General features: G+C 45.5%; 1 protein-coding gene across 6 annotated transcripts; it reads right to left on the minus strand.

Annotated features, from left to right (window-relative positions):
- Positions 1-3,262: 3,262 nt before the first annotated feature.
- LOC143825912 (zinc finger protein with KRAB and SCAN domains 4-like) lies at positions 3,263-16,731 on the minus strand. 6 transcript variants are annotated; one of them, XM_077314331.1, is made up of 5 exons: positions 16,596-16,731; positions 7,439-8,366; positions 5,145-5,274; positions 4,315-4,392; positions 3,263-3,933 (listed from the first exon to the last, which is right to left on the minus strand). In XM_077314331.1, the coding sequence occupies exons 2-5, from the start codon at positions 8,267-8,269 to the stop codon at positions 3,443-3,445; spliced, it is 1,530 nt and encodes a 509-aa protein (XP_077170446.1). In that variant the 5' UTR covers positions 8,270-8,366; positions 16,596-16,731; the 3' UTR covers positions 3,263-3,442. The 6 variants fall into 6 exon arrangements, with proteins under 6 accessions (XP_077170446.1, XP_077170448.1, XP_077170445.1 ...); XM_077314333.1 differs by lacking the exon at positions 16,596-16,731 and adding an exon at positions 16,344-16,585 and having other exon boundaries at positions 3,263-3,930; XM_077314330.1 differs by lacking the exon at positions 16,596-16,731 and adding an exon at positions 16,344-16,585.
- Between the last annotated feature and the right edge of the window lie 7,341 nt (positions 16,732-24,072).

Consider the following 24,072-nt stretch of genomic DNA (forward strand, 5'->3'; position numbering starts at 1 on the left):
GCTCCATGGGCTGAATTTCTGCCTCCGACAGAACTGCTTTGCGAGAACAGCTCTTACAGAACTGTGACCGACCCAAGATCACCCAGCTGGCTGCATGTGGAAGAGGAGTGGAGAATCAAATCCGGCTCTCCAGATTAGAAGCTACTGCTCTTAACCACACCACCAAGCTGGCTGTCATTGAAAAATGAGAATATTCTCTCTGGAGGAAGGGAGCAATGGAACAATCTCAGTTGCGGAAGGGAAAGCTTTTGGAGCAGGAGCTGATGGGCTAATGGCAGCTCTTTTCCCTTTGTGTGTAGAAGAGCCTCTTGGGTCAGCAAAGGCCTACCACGCCAGAGGAAAGAACACCACTCCCAGAATGGATCCCAGGGATTTCACCCATAGTTGTATGTGTGGAATGGACTGGTTCAATATGTCCTGAGGGTTGGCATCCAGAGATCGCATCTTTGCCCATTGAAAAACAATGGGAGAATTTGCTGCTACAGTACTTCCCTTCTGGCTGCTGAGGTATTATCTCACCGCACCTCCAAGGCGTCTGGGGGTGACATTCATGGCTTTCCATACAACAAACCAAAGATGGCAGACTGCGCCAATAGAAAACCCTGAACTGCACAACTGAATTCGGAGTTGAGCCTGGAGGTATAGCAGAACTTGGGGCGGGGATTTCTGGAGATTGTGTAGGCCAGGATATTTTCATTGTTGTTGTTAGGTGCGAAGTCGTGTCTGACACATTGCGACCCCATGGACAATGATCCTCCAAGCCTTCCTGTCCTCTACTATATTCTCATTACCCTCCCCCATAATCATCCTGAAGCCAGTGGTTAATGTTGAGGAAGCCGATGGATAAGGATAATTTAAATTAAAATCAAGCTCATGGAGGAGAACTGTTGGGCACGCTTGTTTCCCAAGGCTTTACTTCCCTTGCAAGTTAGATTACTGTGTCTTTTGTTCTGAGAGCGAACGCTTTTTTATGACCACATCTATTTGACTTAAAATTTGGGGCGTTTGTGTGTAATCAAGTACTGCTGCATTGGAGATCCTTAAGTTGGCAAGTGGCATACGGATATTTTAAGCAAGTCAGTCTGCTCAGTGCTGTTGGAATCAGGTGGGCTATAAAAGGTAAAGGTATCCCCTGTGCAAGCACCAGGTCATGTCTGACCCTTGGGGTGACGCCCTCTAGCGTTTTCATGGCAGACTCAATATGGGGTGGTTTGCCATTCCCTTCCCCAGTCATTACCACTTACCCCCCAGCAAGCTGGGTACTCATTTGACCGACCTCGGAAGGATGGAAGGCTGAGTCAACCTTGAGCCAGCTGCTGCTGGGATTGAACTCCCAGCCTCATGGGCAGAGCTTCAGACTGCATGGCTGCTGCCTTACCACTCTGCACCACAAGAGGCTCTTCAGGTGGGCTATATGTACCCTTAAAGCCAGTAACAAATGAAAGAATTTTCAAGACCCTCTTCTCCCTCCCTCCCTCCCTCCCCGATCAAGAGAATGCTAGGAACTCAAGTGTCTTATTACAACATTAAACTTTAATGTGCAAACTACAAAAAATAAAGCTTTATTAAAAATATACAAAAACATAACTTTTGTTCTTTTTTTCTTAAAAAAAAATCTAAAATGTACATACGCAGCTGTATGCTGCCGAATCCCAAACATGCAATTTTGGTATATGAACAGTATCACAGGGGTTAGAAATTGTAGTGTAGAAGGCCTTGGTTGATATGAGACACTTGCTTCTGGCAAACATGTATCAAAAACAAAACAAAAAAATCAAGCCCGAACTCTGAGGCAGGGATCCAAAAATCTCAACCAGTGGGCATTTTGTATGCCCCCCCCCAACCCCATGCCTTTGACTAGCAGGGTATAATATTCCAAACCGGTTTCAAAGACAGCAAAGGCAGCTACTGTTTGAGAATCATGAGCCCAAAGCTCTCTTGGGTGCCAGAAATGTAACACAGGGTTTCTTTGAATTCTTGCCAAAATTTTGTAAGTAACTGTATTTAAAATAATCCCAAAATTTATAGGGGACAAAAAATGCCCAGCAACGATACAGGGCAGATTCCTAAGACAGACAACCGTAATGGAAGACTCCCTCTTCAACTGTTCCACCTTTAATTGAGACACTATTCAAAAGGAACTCAACTAAAAGGCAAAAGTCAGTATAACCAGGGGTAGTCAACCTGTGGTCCTCCAGATGTTAATGAACTACAATTCCCATGAGCCCCTGCCAGCATTTGCTGGCAGGGGCTCATGGGAATTGTAGTTCATTAACATCTGGAGGACCACACGTTGACTACCCTTGAGTATAACAGTCCTTATCTACATTACAAGACTGAATAGGTCATGCTAAAAGGGGGGGGGGGATGACACCGTACAAGAAGCCCCGGACCAAAGGACCCTGAAGTGTTACCCCACCACACGATACCTGGAGACTTACTCCAGGCAAGCAAAAAGCTGACTACATCATTACTTATGTCTGACTGGATGGCACAGGCCCATATGTCATTTACTGGCATTTATGTAAATTATGTTATGCTCAAAAGATTGGAAACGAACCTTTCCTTTTTACTGCTCACAGGCAAACATTATACTGCACATTTGATCACCTGTTTCTCCCGAAGGAAACCCAGAGGGCTGGATCCAGATGAGCCACTTCTACAGATGGAAGGATTTCCGCTCAAGGACTATGAATTTGCGGCTTCCTGAATGTCCCCTGAAATTCTGTTCTCCAAGAACAGGATTTCCAGGGGCATCTCAGGCTGGGGGTGGGAGAATCATGCTCCATTAAGCAGAAACCCTGTCTATGAACATTACTCTGCCTATGGACAGATGCCATTCAGAATTTATAGTGTTGTGCACGGTGGCATCTGAATTGGGCTTTCCAGATCTACTTAGCCAGTGCCGCGCCATGGGGGGGGGGAAGGGGAGGCACGGACGTGCCTCTTCTCCCCCTCCCCTGGAGCGCGGCGCTGGCTGCGTCGGCCTGGAACGGCCAGTTTGGCCACCGCCGTGCACAACCCTAATTCAGATACTTTGAACAAAAATGCTGCGAATGGAACTTTGACTAGTTCTGTTCAGCTCTGTCATGAAACACCAGGGATCTTTGCCCAGATTCCTCCTTCAATAGGGTCAGGAGGGACGTAACATTGCATTATAAATGCAGATTGAGACATTGCTGTCCCTCTTCCTTCCCCAGAGGCTGCCACAAGTACCAAATGAGCTAGAGGGGGAAAAAACAAAACAAAAACATGCAGCTTGGGTGCTGCGGGGAGCATTCTGCACCATTCCTTTGTTTAGAGCAGCTACCTTATTATCAAAAAGGGGGGCTGCTTTAAGAAAGACCCAGCCGCCCTAAGAGAGACCCAACCGTCCTGGCGTTCAGAGCCTTTTCTACCTACATTCAAGTCAGCTACATTTCTTCCTCTTCCTACATTCAAGTCAGCTGAAGGCCTCCTCTCTCTCCGGCGCCCTCTGCTCCACGTCGTACTGTGCCCCAAAACTTTCAGCGCACTCACAGCACCCGGTCTTTTTCTCCTGGCCCACCTGGCCCGAATTCCGCCTTGCGTTTTTCCCACACAGGGTACAACGGCTCGGCTCCTCCCGCACGTGGGTTCTCATGTGGTTCACCAGGTTGAATTTGTGAAGGAACCTTTTGCCACATTCGGCACACTGGTGGGGTTTGACGCCCGTGTGCACTCTCCGGTGTCTGGTGAGGGTCGACTTACGAGAAAAGTTCTTCCCGCATTCGGGGCACGGGAACAGTGCCTCCTGCTTGTGAAGGGCCTGTTTGTTCATAGGCAGCAGGCCGTCGCTATTTTGGCGGGAAAACGGAGCTGGTTGAAGACCGGGGACGAGCCGACCCCTTTGCCTCTTCGTACTTTCCTGGACTAGAAACTCTTCCTCGTTTTTTGTGGGCATCTCGTTCTCTGCTGGGATGGAAACAGGGATTTCCCATTAACCACTTTTATTTTGCGTAACAAGCTTCCTAATTTTCGATCGCACAACCATGTGTTGTGAAGATGGACCCACTTAATGCACAAAGAGAGAGATGCCAGTGCTCAAAATGTGCTGGAAGCCACATACAACCTTATGCTTTGTAAGAATCATTATAATATTTATTTATATTTATTTATTTAGTGTATATACCACCCTCCCAATACGGCTCGGGGCAGTGTACAAAAGTATAAATTAACAATAATGAATGGCAGATATTCTTTATAACAAAGTTTGAGCCTAGTGGCACCTTTTAAGACCAACACAATTTTATTCAAGGTCTAAGCTTTTGTGTGCATGCACATTTCATCAGATACCTTGGTAAGGTTGATGGAGTTCCATTCCATGCGGCCTAATGTGGTGCCTTCCGGAACAAAGTTTGAATCCAGTGGCACCTTTAAGACCAACAAAAGTTTATTCAAGGTATCAGCTTTCATATGTATGCACACTTTGTCATGTATGGAAGTGAAGGCAAGGCTCTTCTGGATGGGTCTACAGGTTCCAGTTAAAGAGATGTGAACAGCATGCTCAAAGAAGCATGCCGGACCTCAACCAGGGACAGAGCCTTCTTGGTCCTGGCCCCCACCTGATGGAACAAGCTCCCCGAAAATATCAGGGCCCTTCCTGAACTACCACAATTCCAAAGGATGTGTAAAAGGGAACTCTCCAAACACCCCCCTCCATGATCTGAGCCATGCTGACCTCCCACAGGTTCATGTTAAAAGCTGAAAGTTGTAGTATTTTGTTATAATGTTATGATCAATTTTGGAACCACTGTTATGTTTGCTGTCACTCGATCGTGATGTATACTCATGACGTTTTATGTGAACTGCCCTGAGCTTTATGGGAGGGCAGCATGGAAATTCAAGAAAACAAACAAATAAACAAACAAGACAAAATAAATAAAGTGCATTTTTCTCCTTCACAGAAAGTCAGAGGCAGTAGTTTGCTACTCTGCCCATGTTTCCCTGATCCTTTTCATGCAACTGAATTATGTAGTCACTTTGAAATTTGGGGAGGGGGGAAACCGAACTGCTTGCTCCTCCATATTGAGTTTCTTGCTTGTCAAAAGCTAGCACAATAAGAAGGAGCCTAGTTAAGACTTTGGTCTGCTGTGCCAGTTCTACACAGGGCAATGAGTCCTTACCCAGGGAACCGGGGTTCTCATTAAGCTCTTCTTTGGCCTCTCTGCAGAGAGTCATCTGCCTGGAGTCCAACGTCATCTGCTCTGTTTCCGGGAAACTTGCAGTCTCCTCAAGCACATATGGGCCCAGCACCTGAAATAGTAGCAAAATATTCAATTCAGAGTGGGGAAAGGGGAAAAAATAGCTATCCCCGGTTAAGGCGGACAAAGGGCCGGATCCAACCAGCCTAGGAGACTGGAGTCAAAAGGGCAGTGGACATAAAAAAGGGCGTCTCTTTGGATCAACCCCAGAAGGTTCCCTGGAGATCATGGGCCCTGAATGTACAAAGTGGAACAAGGGTTACAGTAAGGGAGGGAATTGGAGGAGACTTTTGTGTGAGTAAAAATGTTGGCTGGATGCAACACAAAGAAGAAGGGCTATAGATTGATAGAGGTGCATAGAACATGAAACAGAACAATTCTCAACTACAGACTAAGATCACTACATTAGGCATTCGTCAAATGTAACTATCAGTCTTTACACAAAATAGTGTTAAGAAAGTTCAGTTACACCTTTCAGAATAACTTGTTTTATTTATAGGACACGATTTTTTATAATAATTGTCTACAGTTAGCAGCAAGCTCAAGAAGTCAGTCTGTGGAATGCTTGCACAAGAACCTTTCAAGGGACTTGAGACTGCTTGATAAATAGTCCATCAGCTGACAGCTTGTGTCTCAAAGTCCCAACAGCGCTGAAGGAAGCAGGCAGTTGCCTACAAGAGCCCCTGCAAATAAAAAGAATTATTTAACTTTAAAGGTATGACTAGACAGTGACAGACAATGCCACAAGGGAGACACAAAAGAAAAAGGGAAAAATCATACAAGACACATACATCCAAAACTGCTACACACTTCTGGGTATACAGAACAGGGGGGGAAAAAACTCTCTCCAACATCCCGTTCATTACAGTCCCTGAGACATTCTCCACAAAATACAATGTTCCCCCACCTCAAACACGCCAACTTTAAAACTTTACAACTGATGTTCTGTGTAAACTGCCCAGAGCTGCAAAGAAATGGGCGGTATAGAAAGCTAAATAAAATAAATAAATAAATAAATGTGCTCTATATTATTAATCTCACAATCACCACATATTCCACATTACAAATCAATCATTTCAATACCCTCAAGTTCAAAATAAAATCTATTCTATATCTCACAGTACAAAGAGATTTTTGTTCAAAATCCGTTATATTCAAAACTCATTTTCATTCTCCTTCTGCCCTGTAATACGTTTATATGCATTCCAATACGCTTTAACTGTTTTTAACTATTTGGCTCCAAGTTGCATGATCAACACTCCACCTCCCTTCAAATTTCAAAAGTGATCTGTTTCTCAAGTAAGTTAATTTCACCATTACTGCATAATTGGCAAATGAATGTGCCCATTTTTTTACGCTTGGACAGACATCTGATTTCCATTGTGCTGCATAAATAGTTCTAGCCACGCTCACCATTTACTTAAATATCTCTTCCAAAACTTTGTTGGGCAATATTCCTAACAGCATAGTCTTGGTTTCTGTAGGGAATTTAAAATTTTATATATTCTGCATGTTACTACATTCTCTTACTATGTAAAGAAAGAGGTGTTAAACGACATGGCTTGTCCAAGTTCCCACAACAGGAATGGGCAATGAAGAAATGCTCAGATATGTCAAATTTGGCCAATTTTTTATCTGGCCGTTCTTTTAAGTGGCTGGAGTTCACACAGTTCTCCTTACAACACCACCACAAAATGGGTTAGACTGAGAATGACCAGCCAAGGGTGATTCAGCTGAGCTTCCTGGTGGAGTAGGGATTTGAACAGAGGTCTCTGCTTTGGATAAGTCATACACAGTCTGGGAAAATGTTCTGAAGCTTCTAGCAAGTCTACAACGCAGAAGAAGTGGGCTGTGTTGACCCTAGTTGTGCAAGAAAATGAACAGCACTGAGGATGCACACTGTCATATCACCCAATAAACATTTAACAGATTTCTATTAAAAACACTCGAGAGGAGAGGAGAGGAGAGGAGAGGAGAGGAGAGGAGAGGAGAGGAGAGGAGAGGAGAGGAGAGGAGAGGAGAGGAGAGGAGAGGAGAGGAGAGGAGAGGAGAGGAGCAACACTAGCACAGCAAACTCCATCTTATTTGATGTATTTCAAGGTTATATCATCTTATACTCAACAGCAAGGGCTGAAACTCTCTTAAAATACATTTCACACTAGGTCTCAGCAGTGCAGCTTCCTAGACTTCTGGTGACCTGAACGAGGAGCACTCACCTGCTGATCCCACCTTTCCCCCTCTCGCTGCTTCAATAAATAATGCTCTGCCAGAGCCACTGCCTGGATACAGGTCTTGGGGCGATACTCCTGCACCCAGTCTTGTATTTCCTCCGGCAGGACAGTCAAGAACTGCTCCAGGATCAGCAGCTCCATGATCTGCTCCTTGGTGCGGCTGTCGGGCTCCAACCAGCGATGGCAGAGCCCCCGCAACCGGCTGCAGACCTCGCGAGGCCCCTCTGCCTCCTGGTAGCGGAAGTGCCTGAAGTTCTGCCGTTGCCTTTCGAGGCTGGCGGCATCTTCTCGCAAGATGGCGGCTTTTACCCTGCCGTAATCCCCACTTTCCCTGGGATCCAAGCTGTTGTAGGCTTGGAGGGCAGCTCCGTTGAGGGCGGGGACAAGCCGGGTGACCCACTGTTCCCTTGGCCACTTACAAGCGTCGGCCACGTGTTCAAAGGTAGCCAAGTAGGTTTCAACGTCTTCTGTTGGCGTGAGTTCCGGCACTTGGAGGTTCCGCCATGCAGGCGACTGGACTGGCGTAAGGTCCGGCGTTGGCAGTTCCTGGCCCTGGATTTCCCAGTGCTGGGGAGCTTCTTGTCGCTCATTTCTAGCCTGCTGAGGTGTCAACAGTCTTAGGCCTCCCGCGGTTGTCCCAACCTGCACAATACGAAAAGTTTTGACTGAACCCTCTGATACCCCCAGTGGGTCAGACCCTGTTGGGTCTGCCTCCTTCTCCGTTTTCACCAAGGGCTGGACTCTTTGCTCTAGTGGGGCTTGACACTGGAAATACTGGGCCACCATGTTCCGCTTGGCTGTCATTTTCCGCCTCATTCTTGGTCCTGACCTTCACCGGCCTTGCGTCGTCTACCTCTGGAGCCGATGGGTTTCCACTAACCAGCTTAGCAGCTGATTAGGTCTGGATGTCAACCTGGAAGAGCAATAGTCATAGAACAAATATTAAACATGGAATATTAAACATGGAAGCTCCCATTAACATTCCATGTTAGGGACACCAGTAACTGGGATGCAGCTATCTGAAGAAGCTAAAACCCTTACCACATTACTCTCATGAGGCAAATGTCTCAAATGAATAAACAGGGACCCTAGCAAAGAAAATTCTGCATTCTGGCTACATCATTCTCTTTTGAAAATATGTGTAATTTGGTTTAAAGGGGGGGCTGTCCTTTGAATTATCCCATGCTAACAATTTGTTTAAATTTGTGACTGACTAGAAAGCAGAGAACTGGAGCACAAGTTGGCCGACTCTGAGGGACTAGCATTAAATTAAGGCCACAGGTAGCCAAACTGCAGGGGCTTATGGGAATTGTAGTCCATAGGCATCTGGACAGCCACAGTTTGGCCACCCCTGAACCAGGCCTATTACAGCAGACATACAGCTGTCTAAAGTCACTGTCGTATTGGACTTAGAAGGATGAAACTCTGCACGGTAAGACTGCGCATTTATGGCAGTAAGACCTATAGAACTCAATGGGATTTACTTTGGGGTAAACATACACAGCATCAGTCTCATTTTTTTTTTTGTGAACGCTATAGAGCTTACCCAACCAGGTCTACAGCCTAGTTTGATCCATAGAGTTTTAAAAAGAATTGTTACTACGTGTCTGTTGATTTGTGTATGTAAATAAACACTTTGGTACTCAAACAGAATCACCTTCAGCTGTCCGCCTTGCTGCAAGGCACATGCAAATGAACCTATCCAAATGTTCCTGTTACAGCAAATGTAACATGGGTGTACATTTCTAAGACAGCCAATGCATTTCCGCTTGATGTGTGACCAAGAATGAGGACCTGAACAAACATGGAGAAGGAGCCGCGGGTTCAGTTGCACCTGTGTTGAACCCAACATGAGAATTACTCAACATGCTCGTAAAGAAAAATCAAGTATCTGCCATACATGGATTATACAATCATTCATAGTCAGTGGGGGAAATTCTGCACGGTGGGTGCATGGGGGAGGGATGCTTAAATATTTTCCACATGTCAGTTTTCTGCTCCACATTGTTCACTTCCCTCATGTGGCGTTCCAGAGACCAGTGAGGTTAGGATTCTGAGAGGAAAGGAAGTAGGTATGGAAAAGTTTAAGCATCTTTTCTGTACTCCTTCACATTTTTCACTCTTGAAAAGTCTCCTCCAGAAAGAGAATAATAAAAAGCCATCCAAGGAGGGCCAGTTGTACTTGTTCACAAATAAGCACACCTACACAGTTAGGGCCTCATTGGGAACACACACAAAAACAACAACAACAACACCCACAAGGCCCAAGAGCCTGTGTGGCAGGTCGCCATGTTCTGGAGGGCATGTAGTATTTTGCTATCTGGAGAGGAGAAGTGGAAGACACAATCTTCCCCTTGCCAAACTGGGGTGGAAGAAAAATAGTAAATCAATAAAATAAGAATGCTGTCCCTAAGGGGCAGTCTCAGAGGAGTACTTCCCTGGGGTACTCAGCCTCCAAAGAAAAAGAAATTGAAATACTTTGCCACAGGCATGGAAATGAATAAGAAAAGTTGCATAGCTCTAGGCTCCATCTCCTCACAAGCCACACCCAGCCTGTAACATTCTTACAACCTTGTGGCACAAAGTAATCCCAATAAGCAACAAACCTGCCATCCTCTGGAGGGGAGAAGGAACAGCATTTTCCCAGGGGCAAAACACTGCCATCCAGTGCTGGGAAAATGCAATACCTTTGAAACTCAAGAACTGCCTTGAAAGGTTATAAAATTAAGCAAGGGGAAAGAAAGTGGATGAAGTAGAATAACAGTAGAATCCGGGGGGGGGGGGCACTAAACCAATGGGCTGAGCCACAGGTTCACCCCAGACAAAGGAAACGCTTCTTTGTCCAACAAATAATCAAAGTTGTGGGATTAACTGCTAGAGACGGCCTCAAGGAGAGTTTTAAAAGTGGTTGAGACAGATTCACAAGTGAGAGGCCCACAAATGGGTACAAAACCACAGTGACTGAAGGAAACCTCTATATCCAGAGGAAACAAATCCCTGAATACCAGTGCTGGGGAGCAACAGGACCTGTTTATCTGAGCCATCAGGGCAACTGGCTGGTTGCTTTATGAAACATTCTGCTGGACTAGAAGGATCTCTGATCCATCAGGTTGTTCTGATGTTCTTAATAAATTGGAACCTGTTGTGCAGAACGGCTCCCATGTGCCTTGTCGCAAAAGAGGGCCAGATGTAGAGGAACCAGTAGTAACTGGAACCCAAAGCTCAGAGAAAGAACCTCAAGTCTGTTGACTTGGTCCCAACATGTCGAGTGAAGAGACAATTCCTTCAGGAGTCCAATGTATGACACTCAAGATACTGACTTTTTGGAAGGAACCTGTTTGTTTGCTCCGTTAAGGAACTGTCTCAGGCCTCAAAACGTTTTGTGCCTCTCCGAGGCCTCCTCATGTCTTTGTTTTTGTATGGAAAGGAAGACTGTGTACCTTTAGTTACTCTTAAAGGGGGAAATTCAGCAAGTGGAGCTTCTTTCACTCCTGTGTGATCAGCTAAACCCGCTATATTTCCCTCCTCCTTCAGTTTTTAATCCCTGCTTGGGAAGAATGGCAAAATAAGAGTTCCTTTGTCCACAAAACCACCTCACCCAGTTCCCCTCCTTACAACAGCCTGTTGCACATGGCTTTTATCCATGCAGGACCCATAATCCCTAGGATAAACTTTTTGGGCACTCTAAGGGAACCATCCTTTATTTTTCACCAGCCAAAAACCTGGATGCTCTTATTCATGATATCCATGATTTCCACCCTGCACCCACCACCCAAATGCACTGGCTGGATACATAGCAAGATGCAACTCCTCCAAGTGACTGTGGGAAAATAAGACAGAAAACCATCAAGGGATTCACACAGCGCAAAGCAACTCAGAACGGCTTCAGGCTGCCCTCTTCAGGCTCCACCCCCCAAATCTCCAGGAATTTCCAAACCCAGAGCTGGCAACCGGATACGGAACTGACCTTAGTGCTCTCAGAAGCAGAGGTACTTAAAAGATCCTGAAACTGTGTTGTGCCTTATAGCACAGAGTTGTTGTGGGGATAAAACAAAAGAGAGGAGACCGATATAAGCCTCGGGGAGAAAAGTGGGATTTAAGTAAAGTAAATACAGCAGCCTGACACCTAGAAATCAAGCAGCTCAAGGTTCTCCCCCCTGGTCAGAAAAAATATTAGCTGCTACTTTAACTGGAGGTTCACTGTGCCAGTAATTTTTAAAAGGAAAATAACAAGAATCCCACAGACGAATAAGCTGTGGCCACTTTCTTTCCTTTGCAGTCCGCAACCTCTGCTACCTTCTGCCTCCTCCCCTTTCCTCAAGTATGCGGAGATTAAGTGGACTTTACAAATGGTTCACTCTGTCCATGTGCTCGGCAGAATCTTTGTATTTCCCACGCACTGTCTGTCCTTGTGGGTTCCAATGTATACAACTGATACGGCATGCATATGAAAAGCCCAGGCCAGAAGAGAGATTTCGTTTCACAAAAGAGGGCCATCAGCCCGCCAGACGCCTTGGCTCCTTCCTCTTCCAGACTGACCTCTGTCCCCACCCAGTACGGATAGTCACTTTCCCAAATGCCCGCAGAACATGTACTCGCAGCTCTTAATTTCTAAAGCCACTTTAAAAAGACTTGTCCCTGCTCAGAGACTGACGAATATGAATCTTTTCAAACTCAATGTGCAACGCAATTTAAAAAGCGAGCGATATAACAACAGACAAGAGATCTATACCTTGAGCAAAACTGTTTCTGCCTCTCATGCAACCAGGAAATGCATACAGAGGTTTTTTTTTGTGTTCCAAGGTAGATGTGGCAAGGATGCCAGAAGAACACACCCTTGAACTGCACATAAACACCCCCTAGATGGCTATATAGTCACAGTGTTTAACACTGCTTCAAATCCCCACTTTCTGCACAGTAAGCGGACATGCAAAGGTGGGGGTGCAAGATTCTGTTCTTTAAATGCCCAAATTATGATTTACAGGAGAACGGCATTAAGGGATAAAGAAGCTGCATGAAAGGATGCATTCTAAGCATATGCTTAGAAGCAAGTCCCATGGAATCCTGCATGCACACTTCTTTCTCATCCCTCAGCAATTCAGTGTTGAGTAGGGATCCTTGCGTGCAAAAGGTTTTTAATCTAGGTTTTGCAGTGAGGATGACATTACCCGTTCAGTCGTGTCTGATCCTCAGAGATTCTATAGGAAAGTTTTTGCCATGTGCTTCTGTCAATGACTGCTTCTTTTAGTTGATTTATGGTCATCCCTGTATCGACTTTGATCGTGTGGAGCCAGTGGATCCTTTGGCCACCACGTTTCCTTTTGCTGCTGACCATGCCGAGCATTAATGATTTTTCTAGCGACTTTGGCCGCATGGTGTGTCCAAAGTAAGTGAGCTTTAGCCGTAATATATTCCCTTCTACTGACATGGACCATAAGGAAAGCTGAGTGTCAAAGAATTGAGGCTTTTGAACTCTGGTGCTGGAGAAGACTCTTGCGAGTCCCTTGGACTGCAAGGCGAACAAACCAGTCAGTCCTAGAGGAGATCAGCCCTGACTGCTCCTTAGAAGGCCAGATCCTGAAGATGAAGCTCAAATACTTTGGCCACCTCACGAGGAGGAAGGACTCCCTGGAGAAGAGCCTAACGCTGGGAGCAATCGAGGGCAAAAGAAGAAGGGGACGACAGAGAATGAGGTGGCTGGATGGAGTCCCTGAAGCAGTGGGTGTGAGCTTAAATGGACTCCGGGGAATGGCAGAGGACAGGAAGGCCTGGAGGATCATTGTCCATGGGGTCGCGATGGGTCGGACACGACTTCGCACCTAACAACAACAACAACTGACATGGTTGGTTTGCTCCTCTCTGAAACTATCTTGTTGGTAACTTGGGCTGTCCATGGGATTCACAGCATTCGTCTCCAACACCATAATTCGAAAGCATCTATTCTACTCCTGTCTTCTTTCTTCAGGGTCCAGCTTTCCCATCGAGGATGTGCAGAAACGTGCCCTGCCAGGTTCCTCTCAGGCCTTTACCAGAAGCACTGCAATCCCAGCAGAACAATCCCTTGTGTTCAGAATGAGGCACTCAGCAAGCACTGTGAAACCAAGATGGACCAATTTAAACTGCATTTCCCACAGCCTATCATACCGCCTGCCCTGACCTGAATACTCCAGTCAAGCTTGACCTTGTCAGATCTCAGAAGCTAAGCAGGGTCAACCCATTTGGATGGGAGACCTCCGAAGATTGCCAGGGGTGTGGCGCCAAGGCTGGCAGACAGTCCTGAATGCCTTGAAAATGCTACTGGGTCGCTGTAAATCAGCTGTGATCGGCCACCACTTTCCACCACACCATCATACTGAAACCAGAGTAACTGGGCAATACACTCACTAAAACACATTAGAGCCAGTGTGGTGTAGCAGGTCCATATCAGACTAGGATGAGAAGCAAGTTTGAATCCACGCTCCACTGTGGACACTTGCTCGGTGACGCTGGGCCAGTCGCACACACTCAGTTGCACACCTACCTCACAGGGCTGTTGTGAGAACAAAATGGAGAAGGGGAGAATGTTGCAAGCCAATTTGGGTCCCCGTTGGGAGGAAAAGTGAGGCTCAAAAGCCAATAATGAAATGGCTTAAACAGCATTTCTGCCACCCATGGTAATACAGGGTAATCGCCTATCTAATATGAAGCTAGACCTTCTAATTGATATTAGAAACCACTGCTTATTTCAAGAGAAGTGTGCTCATTATGTGCATTGAATGGCCACGCAGAATCAAACCACAAAGTTCAACACTTTGGCCATCAGAGGTCATTTCTATCTTCCTTATAGTGACAATAAGGGACGTATCCTGGTGCCTGCGATTACTGGCTATTCCCCTGCTTATAGTATAGTATCAAGCTCATTATGGGACCAGTCTCAGGTAAAAACTTTATAATGCTTTACCTCTAAAAGGCTTTTCTTCTTGGGTCTTTATTATATACATAAACACATACATAAACAAATACATAAATAGAATAAAGATGATGACTCAATGTATCTGACTGAGCGTTGCCAGTTCAGTTTTAAGAATTTGCGAGTGTAAGTTTAACCCACTTAACGTTCAGATTTAATTGTAACTCAGCTATTTTAAAAGAGAAAAATATTTAGAAGACAATTATTTTCAACACCCACTTAAAATAAAACAACCCTGTTTTAATTTCCGTCCTAATAACGGATTTCAATCTACTTGCCGCAGGCACGCTCTTTATGAAGTAATAACCATTATGAAGCGCGTAAAGCAATCACAGCCTTTGAGGATTCCAGAACTGACGCCTACACAGGACTGCAAGCGAACCTTAAAGGAACACATTAAAGAACTCAGACTTTTATCACAGCTAATAATGCAAAGCTGGCCCGTCAGTGAGCGGGTTGCCCTAAAAGTGACATTTGCTATTAGCTACTCTCAGTTGCCTTCTGTAAAATGGGCACCATATTTGAGCAATACTGCCAGCAAGCAGAGGAATAAGCACATGTATTTAGCACATGTATGTTCAAAACCATCAGCAACATAATGATGTCTCGTTTGTACGTTTTTCTTTCACTACTTCCTTATGTGTCCTGTCTAGATATCACATGGTAAGTAACACGCCTGACTCAACTGCTGCCAGCTCAGGAATTAGAAAGCAAGGGATGGAAAAAAATTACGGTACTGGGAACCCAGGAAAACCATTCCTCCTGAGACTGTCATACCCACAGTCAAAAAGGGTTCTAAGCTCTGTATCTTTACAGGACAAGGAAAAACACGCGCAGACACTAGAACAAGATTCTGCAGTGTATGCTGAAACCCTAAATCCACACCTCAACGCCTCTCAGGTACAACATGTTAACTACGCAAAGAACTCTTAAGTGGCTCAAGCAAGCGAGCCAGGTCCCGTGCTATTAAGACTCAGCCTGCTTGGAAGTGAAGCTCCTCGGAATCCAGACTGCTAAAAGGAAATACCCAGGTCAGTAGGCAATCTGACCTCAAACAAATAAGGGCTCCTATACCTTCAAAATATGCACACAAGAAAGATTATGTTCAGTGTAGCTTGCCATATGGGTGTGAGAAACCTGGCCAACTTTTCCCTTTTTGATAAACTTATTAAGGCTGCACTCCCAAACGCACTTGCTTTGGGGTTAAGCGCCCTGTTCATTCTGAAGTTTTACTTCCTATAAGTAAGTCGTTTGTAGCTACTCACCCCATCTCCCATCAATTAAGTTAGGAGGCTGGTGTGCATACACTGTCACACACGGCTCTTAAAAGGTGCATAGAATTTAATTCTAGCCTCTCGACTCCTGAAGTCTGATTCCATGCAATCTGGCTCAAAAGAAAAGCTCATTCTGCACACATTGAGTAATGCACCTGAGAAGTTTATTTCCCTGTTTTGTACGGGAAAATCCAGCTGCAGAAGCACACTGAAGTCCCAAGTCTCACGCGGCTCAGACTCCACAGCATTGCAATGCCATTCGCCCAGCGTTGGGTTAGGAAAATATCTGGAGATTTTAGAAGGGGGGGGGCACTTGAGGAAAGCAGGGGCTTTGGGGAGGGGGAAGGTCCACAGCGGGGTATAGTGCCACAGGATCCTCGAGATGGAGCTACGTGGGAAACCTTTAAAACTAGCCTGACAGGGTCTGCTTGCCCCCCTCTCCCAGCCCCATCTGGAAAGTCCAGCCGCGGACATTCTTGTTTAAAAAGTTGCGCAGAAGCAGTACCCATTCCCTCCCGCAGCCACCTCCGGGTCGCACAGCATTCCTCGGCTGAACTGCCCCGTGCGCAAATGCAAACCGCGGAAAGGGAAAGGGGCCAGATTTCGCCCGTCCCGCCCCGATGCAACAACCCACGGCTGCAGCAGCCCCCGGACGGGACAGCCCTACCTTGGCGAGCCCCCCCGGGCTGAGAGCTGCAAGTTCTGCCCCGCGGCATGCGCTTGGGTGGGGAAAGGGGGCGAGAGAGCCAGAGAGAGCCCAATGCACTGGGCTTCCCGATCCTGCACCGGCCCCTCCAGCCAAGGCGGACCTTCCCGGGCTGCTTCTCCTGCGCCCAGCCCGCAGCTCCTGCCGGCGGTTAATTTCCAAAATAAAGAGGTGCCGGGGCTTAAGCCTGCCCGGAAACCACATCCCTCTGACCTGGGAAGTCCTTCCCCCTGGTGATCCCAGAGATGTGGGAATTGGTGGTGGCTTTGCGCACTGGCTTGCCAATGGCACTCTGCCTATGCTCAGGAGCTCTTGCTTCTTGGCTGGGCTTTTGCCTCTGGCGAGCGTGGAGGTCCCCCCTCCCTTTTCCCGGGTTTCTTTTTTTTTGGTCTCTTTTTTCAAGGGTCTTGATTCTCTGCTCGGAGTCGAAGGCAGCGTCGTTTTTGGCCCAGCCGGGCGAGGAAGGGTTAAATGGGCTGAGCCCGCTGGGTCCTAGCGCCGCCCGGATTGTTTCTGGGGCAGGAAGTGTGGCTTCTTGCAAGCGATCTGGGGAGCAGGCAGCAAATCTTTGAGTCCAGGGGCACCTTTAAGACCGACAAAGATTTATTCCAGGCGTGAGCTTTCGTGTGCATGCACACGAAACCTCACGCCTGGAATAAATCTTTGTCGGTCTTAAAGGTGCCCCTGGACTCAAATTTAGTGGTGCTACTACAGATCTTCATGGGAACAAATGTGTCTGCTCGCTTTTGTGGTTTTTCTGGCCTGTTTACTCGGAGCATGCCCCCATGAGTCGAGAAAGGACTTATTCACAGGTAAGTGATCATCCAGCTGCAGCATAAAGCTTGCCTGCAAAGAACTCAGAAAAAGAGATTCCCCCGGGGCTAGCCTCCGGTAGGCTGGTTTTAGGCATTTCCCCCCCTCGGAAGTAAATCCAGACGACCCTGTTATTGCAGCCCTGTGCTCATTTTACCTGCGAGTAACTCAGTGAGACTTTGGAGGAAATGTCTACCTAATTGGGAGGTTAGAGAATTGGGCCCTTGTCACTAACTGGTACTCCTCTTTTGGATCCAGAACGGATTTTGGAAAGTCTGCTGTTCGAGAGCACCGTTTCCTGAAATTTCGCCTTGACCGGGTTTAAAAGTGCCAGGTAGACTTCTCAGGTGGGCTTAAATAATAACTTGGTGTGAAGCCATTAACAGAAGATAAAGATTAATCTTCAAAACTTCAAATGCCACTTGCTGTAGACCAGGAAGCTATTAAAAGAGGGGGAAATTGGTTGCAAGGTAATATAATATGAATAATAATGATGTTTTTGATCAGCTGGCATCCAGGGCTCAAATCTGCAAAATCGCTGTACAGATTTTGTTGCTCTTGCAAGATATAATGAAACCTGCTAAATGTGGTGATTGTTTACTTCAAATATTTACAACTTTTTTGTCTGGTTAGGATTAAACTCCCTGCTTGCTTTTTCAAATGTCAGTTTCTCCCATTCCACTGTCAGTTTTTCCCACCCAAATCCTGCAATCCTTGTTTTGTATTGTAACTGTAAACTGTATAATTTTGTCATCTAGGCAGTACTTAGCATGTTTCTGAAGCAATTTGCTTGTGTGCAAACTTCAGAATTACACAGAATTCTTCACCAGTACATTATTATGGCAACAGAATTCATCACAGCTGTATGCTTCAAAGGGTAACAGACATGTGATGCCTTTATCTAAAAACACGTTTTTTTTAACAGTGGGGAAATATACCTATTCTATATGATCAACATTACTGATGAATTCAAATGAGGAGCCGTGTTGGTCTGAAGTAGCATGAAGGGTGCTTGCACTCGAAAGCTCATGCCTTGAATAAATCTTTGTTGGTCTTAAAGGTGCTACTGGACTCTGATTTTATTACTGATGAATATCCTCCAGGCCAGGCTGGATTCTAGAGCTTTTGGTGGGGGGATCACTTGGGCATAAAATTGGGGTCACTGTGGGTGGGGAGGTTGTTGTCAGTTCTTGTATTCTGCAGGGGGCTGGACTAGATGACCCTTGAGGTACCTTCTAACTTAGCGATTCTATTCTGTGATCGGAAGGAGACCAACAGCGTGACAGCAAAGGGTGGCATCTGGACCTTGTAAGCAACCCAGATGGGCTGATCACTGCGCACTAAACTATGACTAAAAATGTAGCCTCAAGCCATGTGCTATAAGCAATAACTTGATGGGATGACTAAAAATGTTTAAAAGGCCCAGGGGGTTGACATGATGTCACCAAAAGTCTCCCAATCTGTGACAAGTATCCACAATGGCTGGAGAAGTCCTGAGGACTGATTTCCCAAAAGGAGACAATACCTGTTTGCATATGCTGATAGACCCCAGGTGTTTTGGAGAAAGGGGGTGAAAGATTATCGGCAGGAAGGAAGGAATGAGTAATTCCCTATCTTGATGGCCCCCCTAAGGCAGATGGCTTGTGACACCCTGGCCTGTTTGTTCCAGCATCTTCCATCTTGTTTGGTTCAGATACCATTTAATGAACACAGATGCCAGCGCAATATAATTTTTTATTTCTATGGGTCTACAAGGGGTGCCTCTGGGAGCCCATCTAGGCTGTCCTTCTAGCCACTAAACGGAAGAGACTGTCACACTCGTCGTCATAAGGAAGAAAGCTTACCTCAGCATACTTTAGAGAAAGGCTGGCTCCTTTAGGACAGGGGTAGTCAACCTGTGGTCCTCCAGATGTCCATGGACTACAATTCCCATGAGCCCCTGCCAGCAACTGCTGGCAGGGGCTCATGGGAATTGTAGTCCATGGACATCTGGAGGACCACAGGTTAACTACCCCTACTTTAGGACACTCCCTGGACACTGTAAGTGCCCATCTGGACCAGGGCCTGCTTTAGAAACAAAAGACGCCTCCAAGAATTTCATCTGGCCTTCTGGCCCATAGAATCAATTATGGCCCTTAGTGTCCTACATAGTTAACATATTTGATCACTGCATGTAAAGGAGCCAACTGTATAGTTAACATATCTATTCCTCTGTTTTATGGATACTGCTTTATTTATTTATGCCTGACCACTGGTAAATCTAGAATAGTACAGACGCACTGGGAAACCAATATGGCAATAAAAAATATCCAAATTGGACTTATACAGAATCGTCTCTCTTCAGTTTCAGTAATTCTTTTATTCTTATTTCACACAAGTCCCGACGTGTTTTGCCTACAGCTTTTTCAAGGGACAGTGGTTTTTATATTTAAGGACTTCAGCTTATTAAGAAATCTCTTGACACAGTATAAGGTCATACAATAGCTCAACTTAGCTTGTGGCGTTTCAGACTACTGATAAAGGCAGTGATGCCGAAATGTGTTTGGTCATTGGCATGAATGTACACTTGGATTTTAAGGAGGCTATATTTTAATAATTTAAATAATTATTAATATTTTAATAATTATCAATTTAAATATTTTTAATTTTAATAATTATTAATATTCAATTGTGCAACATATTTTATCCTACAGAGACTTGAGCACATTTTCCTAATTTTGACACTTTTTTGGGCGGGGATATTTAATCTCCCCCAGGTGACCGCAACATCGATTCTATCCGTATTCTCCTTTTTTAAACCTTCGCTCACTCATTGGCTCGTGTCTGGGAGTAAGTTGTGAAGTTTCTGTGGCAGCCTCTGCACACGTGACATCAGCGATGACATCACAATGAAATGCCCAAGGGTTGCCAGGCTGAAGTAGCATGTTCACAGAAAGGATGCTGCAAGCGATCTAGGCAGGTCTGTAAGAGGAAACTCCTGGGGTCTCCTTAGGGCGGGCTTTCTCAACCAGGGTTTTGTGAAACCCTGGAGTTTCTTGATGGCTCTGGAAGGGTTTCCTGAATGGGTGGGAACTGATTAATTTTTTTGTATATGTTTTAAATTTGTTAAACATTTATCGGGTGATATGGCTATATATGGTCCTGGCAACTCATTCCCCGGTCCCAAATGACCAATGATGGGCCTGGAGTGTGGGGGAAGGGGGCCCAGGTGGGCATGTGCACAGCTGTGCTTCCCAAACATATCGTGCCACATCTGGGGTTTCAAGAAGCCTGAAGAAGGTTTCAGGGGTTTCTCAGTGGGGTAAAGGTTGAGAAAGGCTGGTTCAAGGTAAGAAGAGCTCAGATATGAGGTAGCATGGAAATAGGCAGGTATCTTTCCCCATAGAACAGTGGATTTTCAGGATCTGTTCTAAGGAACCTTGGCGGATTATCTAGGGTTCCTCAAGTGGAAAATCAGTACCGGCAGATAAGCTATGCTGAAAGACAGCTTTCCGTAGTCCTTGTGAACCTGAAATGCGCAGTCATGCGGCAGTACAAGGTGAAATATGGGAAGCACTGATTTCACTCAAAGGTAACTTGGAAGTTTAAACCTAGGTCCTCGTTGTAGTAGGTCCACCTTGTTAATGCATGTATTTCTGTCTCTGTCCTTCTGCTCTGTTTCTGTGTTTATATTTATTTCCTCCTTACAAGGCATTTTTGACATTTCCTGCTGACGTTTTTAAGGAGATGCTTGAAGCAAAAATCCTCCTGTATCTTTAGGAGTCCAGGAGGAAGCCTGTTGGTTCAGTCCAGTGGACCGTCCTCCTCCATCATCTCCTATCATTCAGTGGCCAGCTAGTTTCCCCAGAGGGCCAACCCACGAGGCATAGAGGCCAAGGACTCCTTTGAAGTTGCCTCCTAGAATTGGTCTGAGATTTATTGACTCTTAAAATGGAGATTCCTATATATCGCCATGGCTGATGGTCCCTGATGAACCTATCCGCCAGGTGTCTGTCTAACCCCATTGTGATGCTCATGGCCATCCCTAGCAAATGAGTATATTTCAACCTCCGCTGGACAGTGTTTCACATATAAATTGTATTTTTTCCGGTGACCCTTCCCTGTAAAATATGTCAGTATTATTATTACTGGGAGGCTATTGGGAGACATACCAAAGGCCAGTTTGGTGTAGTGATTAGGAGTGCGGACTTCTTATCTGGCATGCCGGGTTCGATTCTGCGCTCCCCCACATGCAGCCAGCTGGGTGACCTTGGGCTCGCCACAGCACTGATAAAACTGTTCTGACCGAGCAGTAATATCAGGGCTCTCTCAGCCTCACCCACCCCACAGGGTGTCTGTTGTGGGGAGAGGAAAGGGAAGGCGACTGTAAGCCGCTTTGAGCCTCCTTTGGGGAGAGAAAAGTGGCATATAAGAACGAGTTGGTTCTTATTTTTCAGGAATATTAGGGCTCCCTCAGCCTCACCTCCCTCACAGGGTGTCTGTTGTGGGGAGAGGAAAGGGAAGGCGAATGTAAGCCCCTTTGAGCCTCCTTCAGGTAGAGAAAAGCGGCATATAAGAACCAGCTCTTCTCCTGAGAGTTCATGGCCAAGAACTTTGATTACTAGCCCAGGTTCTCAGCTGCCACATTCCATGGTCTCAGGTAATAAAATATATGTGGAAGAGGGAGAGTGAAGACTTTCCCCAGGCCAAAGTGTCCAGGTGAGCTGGCTCAGACTGGCTGAGAGAAGCAAGCATTGTTTCCAAGTGGTTTTACTTCCTTCCAGTGGGAACCTGTCCTGAAACTGCTCAAACTGGTTTTCAGAGGCTTCCCCCATGGTGGCCCTTCAGTCATCTGCTTTCCACAAGAAGATACTGGTGCTAGTTGGCAGGCATCCAAACCAGAGCGCGGCAAAAGAACCTGGACTCCGGATTTAGCTCGGTGTTTCTACATGGGAGAGCACATCTGAAGCACCGTGCAAACTATTAATGCAAAGCACTATTCTTGGTTTTGTGAATGCATGTAATTTTAGAGCATTTCTTTTTCCATAGATGTCTTCAGATAAATGTTTTCACTCTTCTCCCTCTCTGTATTTCTATGTCAACTCTAATTTTAATATGATTTGCTCGTTGGAGTTGATATAGGACGATCTGAGAGTTCAGCCCCTGGTGATTTAATACATAGAAACAATCCCTAGAATCAATGAAGAAGAAGCCTTCAAGTGTGAAGTGAACCGAAGACATCCTAGGTTTGACTGGGGTGGTGGTGATGGTCGGTCAGCCATATGGTTGGATACACACTTCTCTTGGATGCTTTAGGATGCTTAGGGCTAATCCTGCGTTGAGCAGGGGGTTGGACTGGATGGCCTGTATGGCCCCTTCCAACTCTATGATTCTATGGAGATAATAAAATTGACCCACCTTAAGTAGTTGAAAAGTGATTACTGAGATGATACCTGGGAAGTGCTATTCATAAGGCAATCTGTAAAAGCTAAAGGTTGGATTCACCGTTTTGGACGTCAGTTTTGCAATGAATTTATTTGAATCTGTTCTGTAAGGTTGCTTCAGTGATTGTAAACTATATATCACTTAGTATTCTATAGCAAAACTGAAGAAGGGTTCTTGAAGTCCGAAACCAGTCTGTCTTCTTTTTCTCCCCCCCCCCCCCCCTTTATACTGTTTTGCTTCACCTGGATTGTTTTTGACCACTTAATTTTTTAAATTAATTTTCTTAATTTTTTTGACCTGAGCCTTCGGGGAGGGCGGTATATAAAGATAATAAACAAACAAATAAATATATGAATAAATAAATATATGTGCTATGGATTTTAATGTATATGCCTTGTGGCAACATAGAAGATAACAAATTCAAGTAAAAATGAGATTGAGGTCTATTCAGCCTTTATTTGTGCTGTTACATGGTTTTCCTAGTTTGATGCACTTCTATTACCGAGTACCCCCTTGTTTGTACAAAGGTTGGATTCAGCTAGCTTTTTCACTCAATCTTAGGCTGTCAGCCCTTCTCTCACATGTCACCGCAGTTCCCTCAATCTTTTGGGGTGATTGGAGGGGATCCCTTCTTTCCCCCCCATCACCAGCAAAATTGGTTTTGATCTAACTCTAATTATTGTTACAACAGTAGGTTGATTCCAAGAAGGTAGTGGTCCCCTTTGACTACTCAAAAAGGCTATGTGTAGGACCTGCATAGAGCAAACCTTTATGAGGTGGAGGCTGTATGAAGGAGGAGAACTGGGCAAGACTTAGTGGAAATGTGGCTGAATCCAGCCCTGTACCCCAAATTTAGGGGTATTTGCAATGTGCAGGCAGAAGATTTGATAGTGTCTTGAACATTATGCATAACCAAATAGCAGATAATTATATTTTTAATAGGGGAAAAAAGTATCGGAGAATCTCCTGCATTTTTAAGTTCCTGGTTTCTGGAGACATGCACTGAAAAACCAGAACTTACTGACTGGAACGCCAACCAGGGACGGAAAAGCCTTGCTCAGCCATGAAACTCTCACTGGGTTCTCTGGAGCCAGTCATTGTTTCAATTGAACCTACCAAATTCAAATTCAAAAAAACCTTTAATGGCATATAAAATATCATAAGAACAATTGAACCTACCTCAGAGGGTTGTTGTGAGGATAAAATGGGGAACCAAGTGTGCCGCCTTGAAATCAGTGAAAAAAGGAAGGTATAGATAGTGAGCAAGGGGGACAATTTTACTGGGAAGGGATTCAATTTGGAAATAGCGGCAAGGGAAATCATTTTCTTTTGCTTCAAAACCCCCCCCCCCCAGTTGCTTCCCCCTCTTAAAAACAGTGGGTATGTATGTAGGGAGGGGAATTCTGAGGATTCTGATATAGGCATTCATGTGTACTGAATTCCTCGCGGATCC

This window comes from Paroedura picta, chromosome 16 (assembly GCF_049243985.1).
Source record: "Paroedura picta isolate Pp20150507F chromosome 16, Ppicta_v3.0, whole genome shotgun sequence".
In the NCBI taxonomy this organism is placed as follows: Eukaryota; Metazoa; Chordata; class Lepidosauria; order Squamata; family Gekkonidae; genus Paroedura; species Paroedura picta.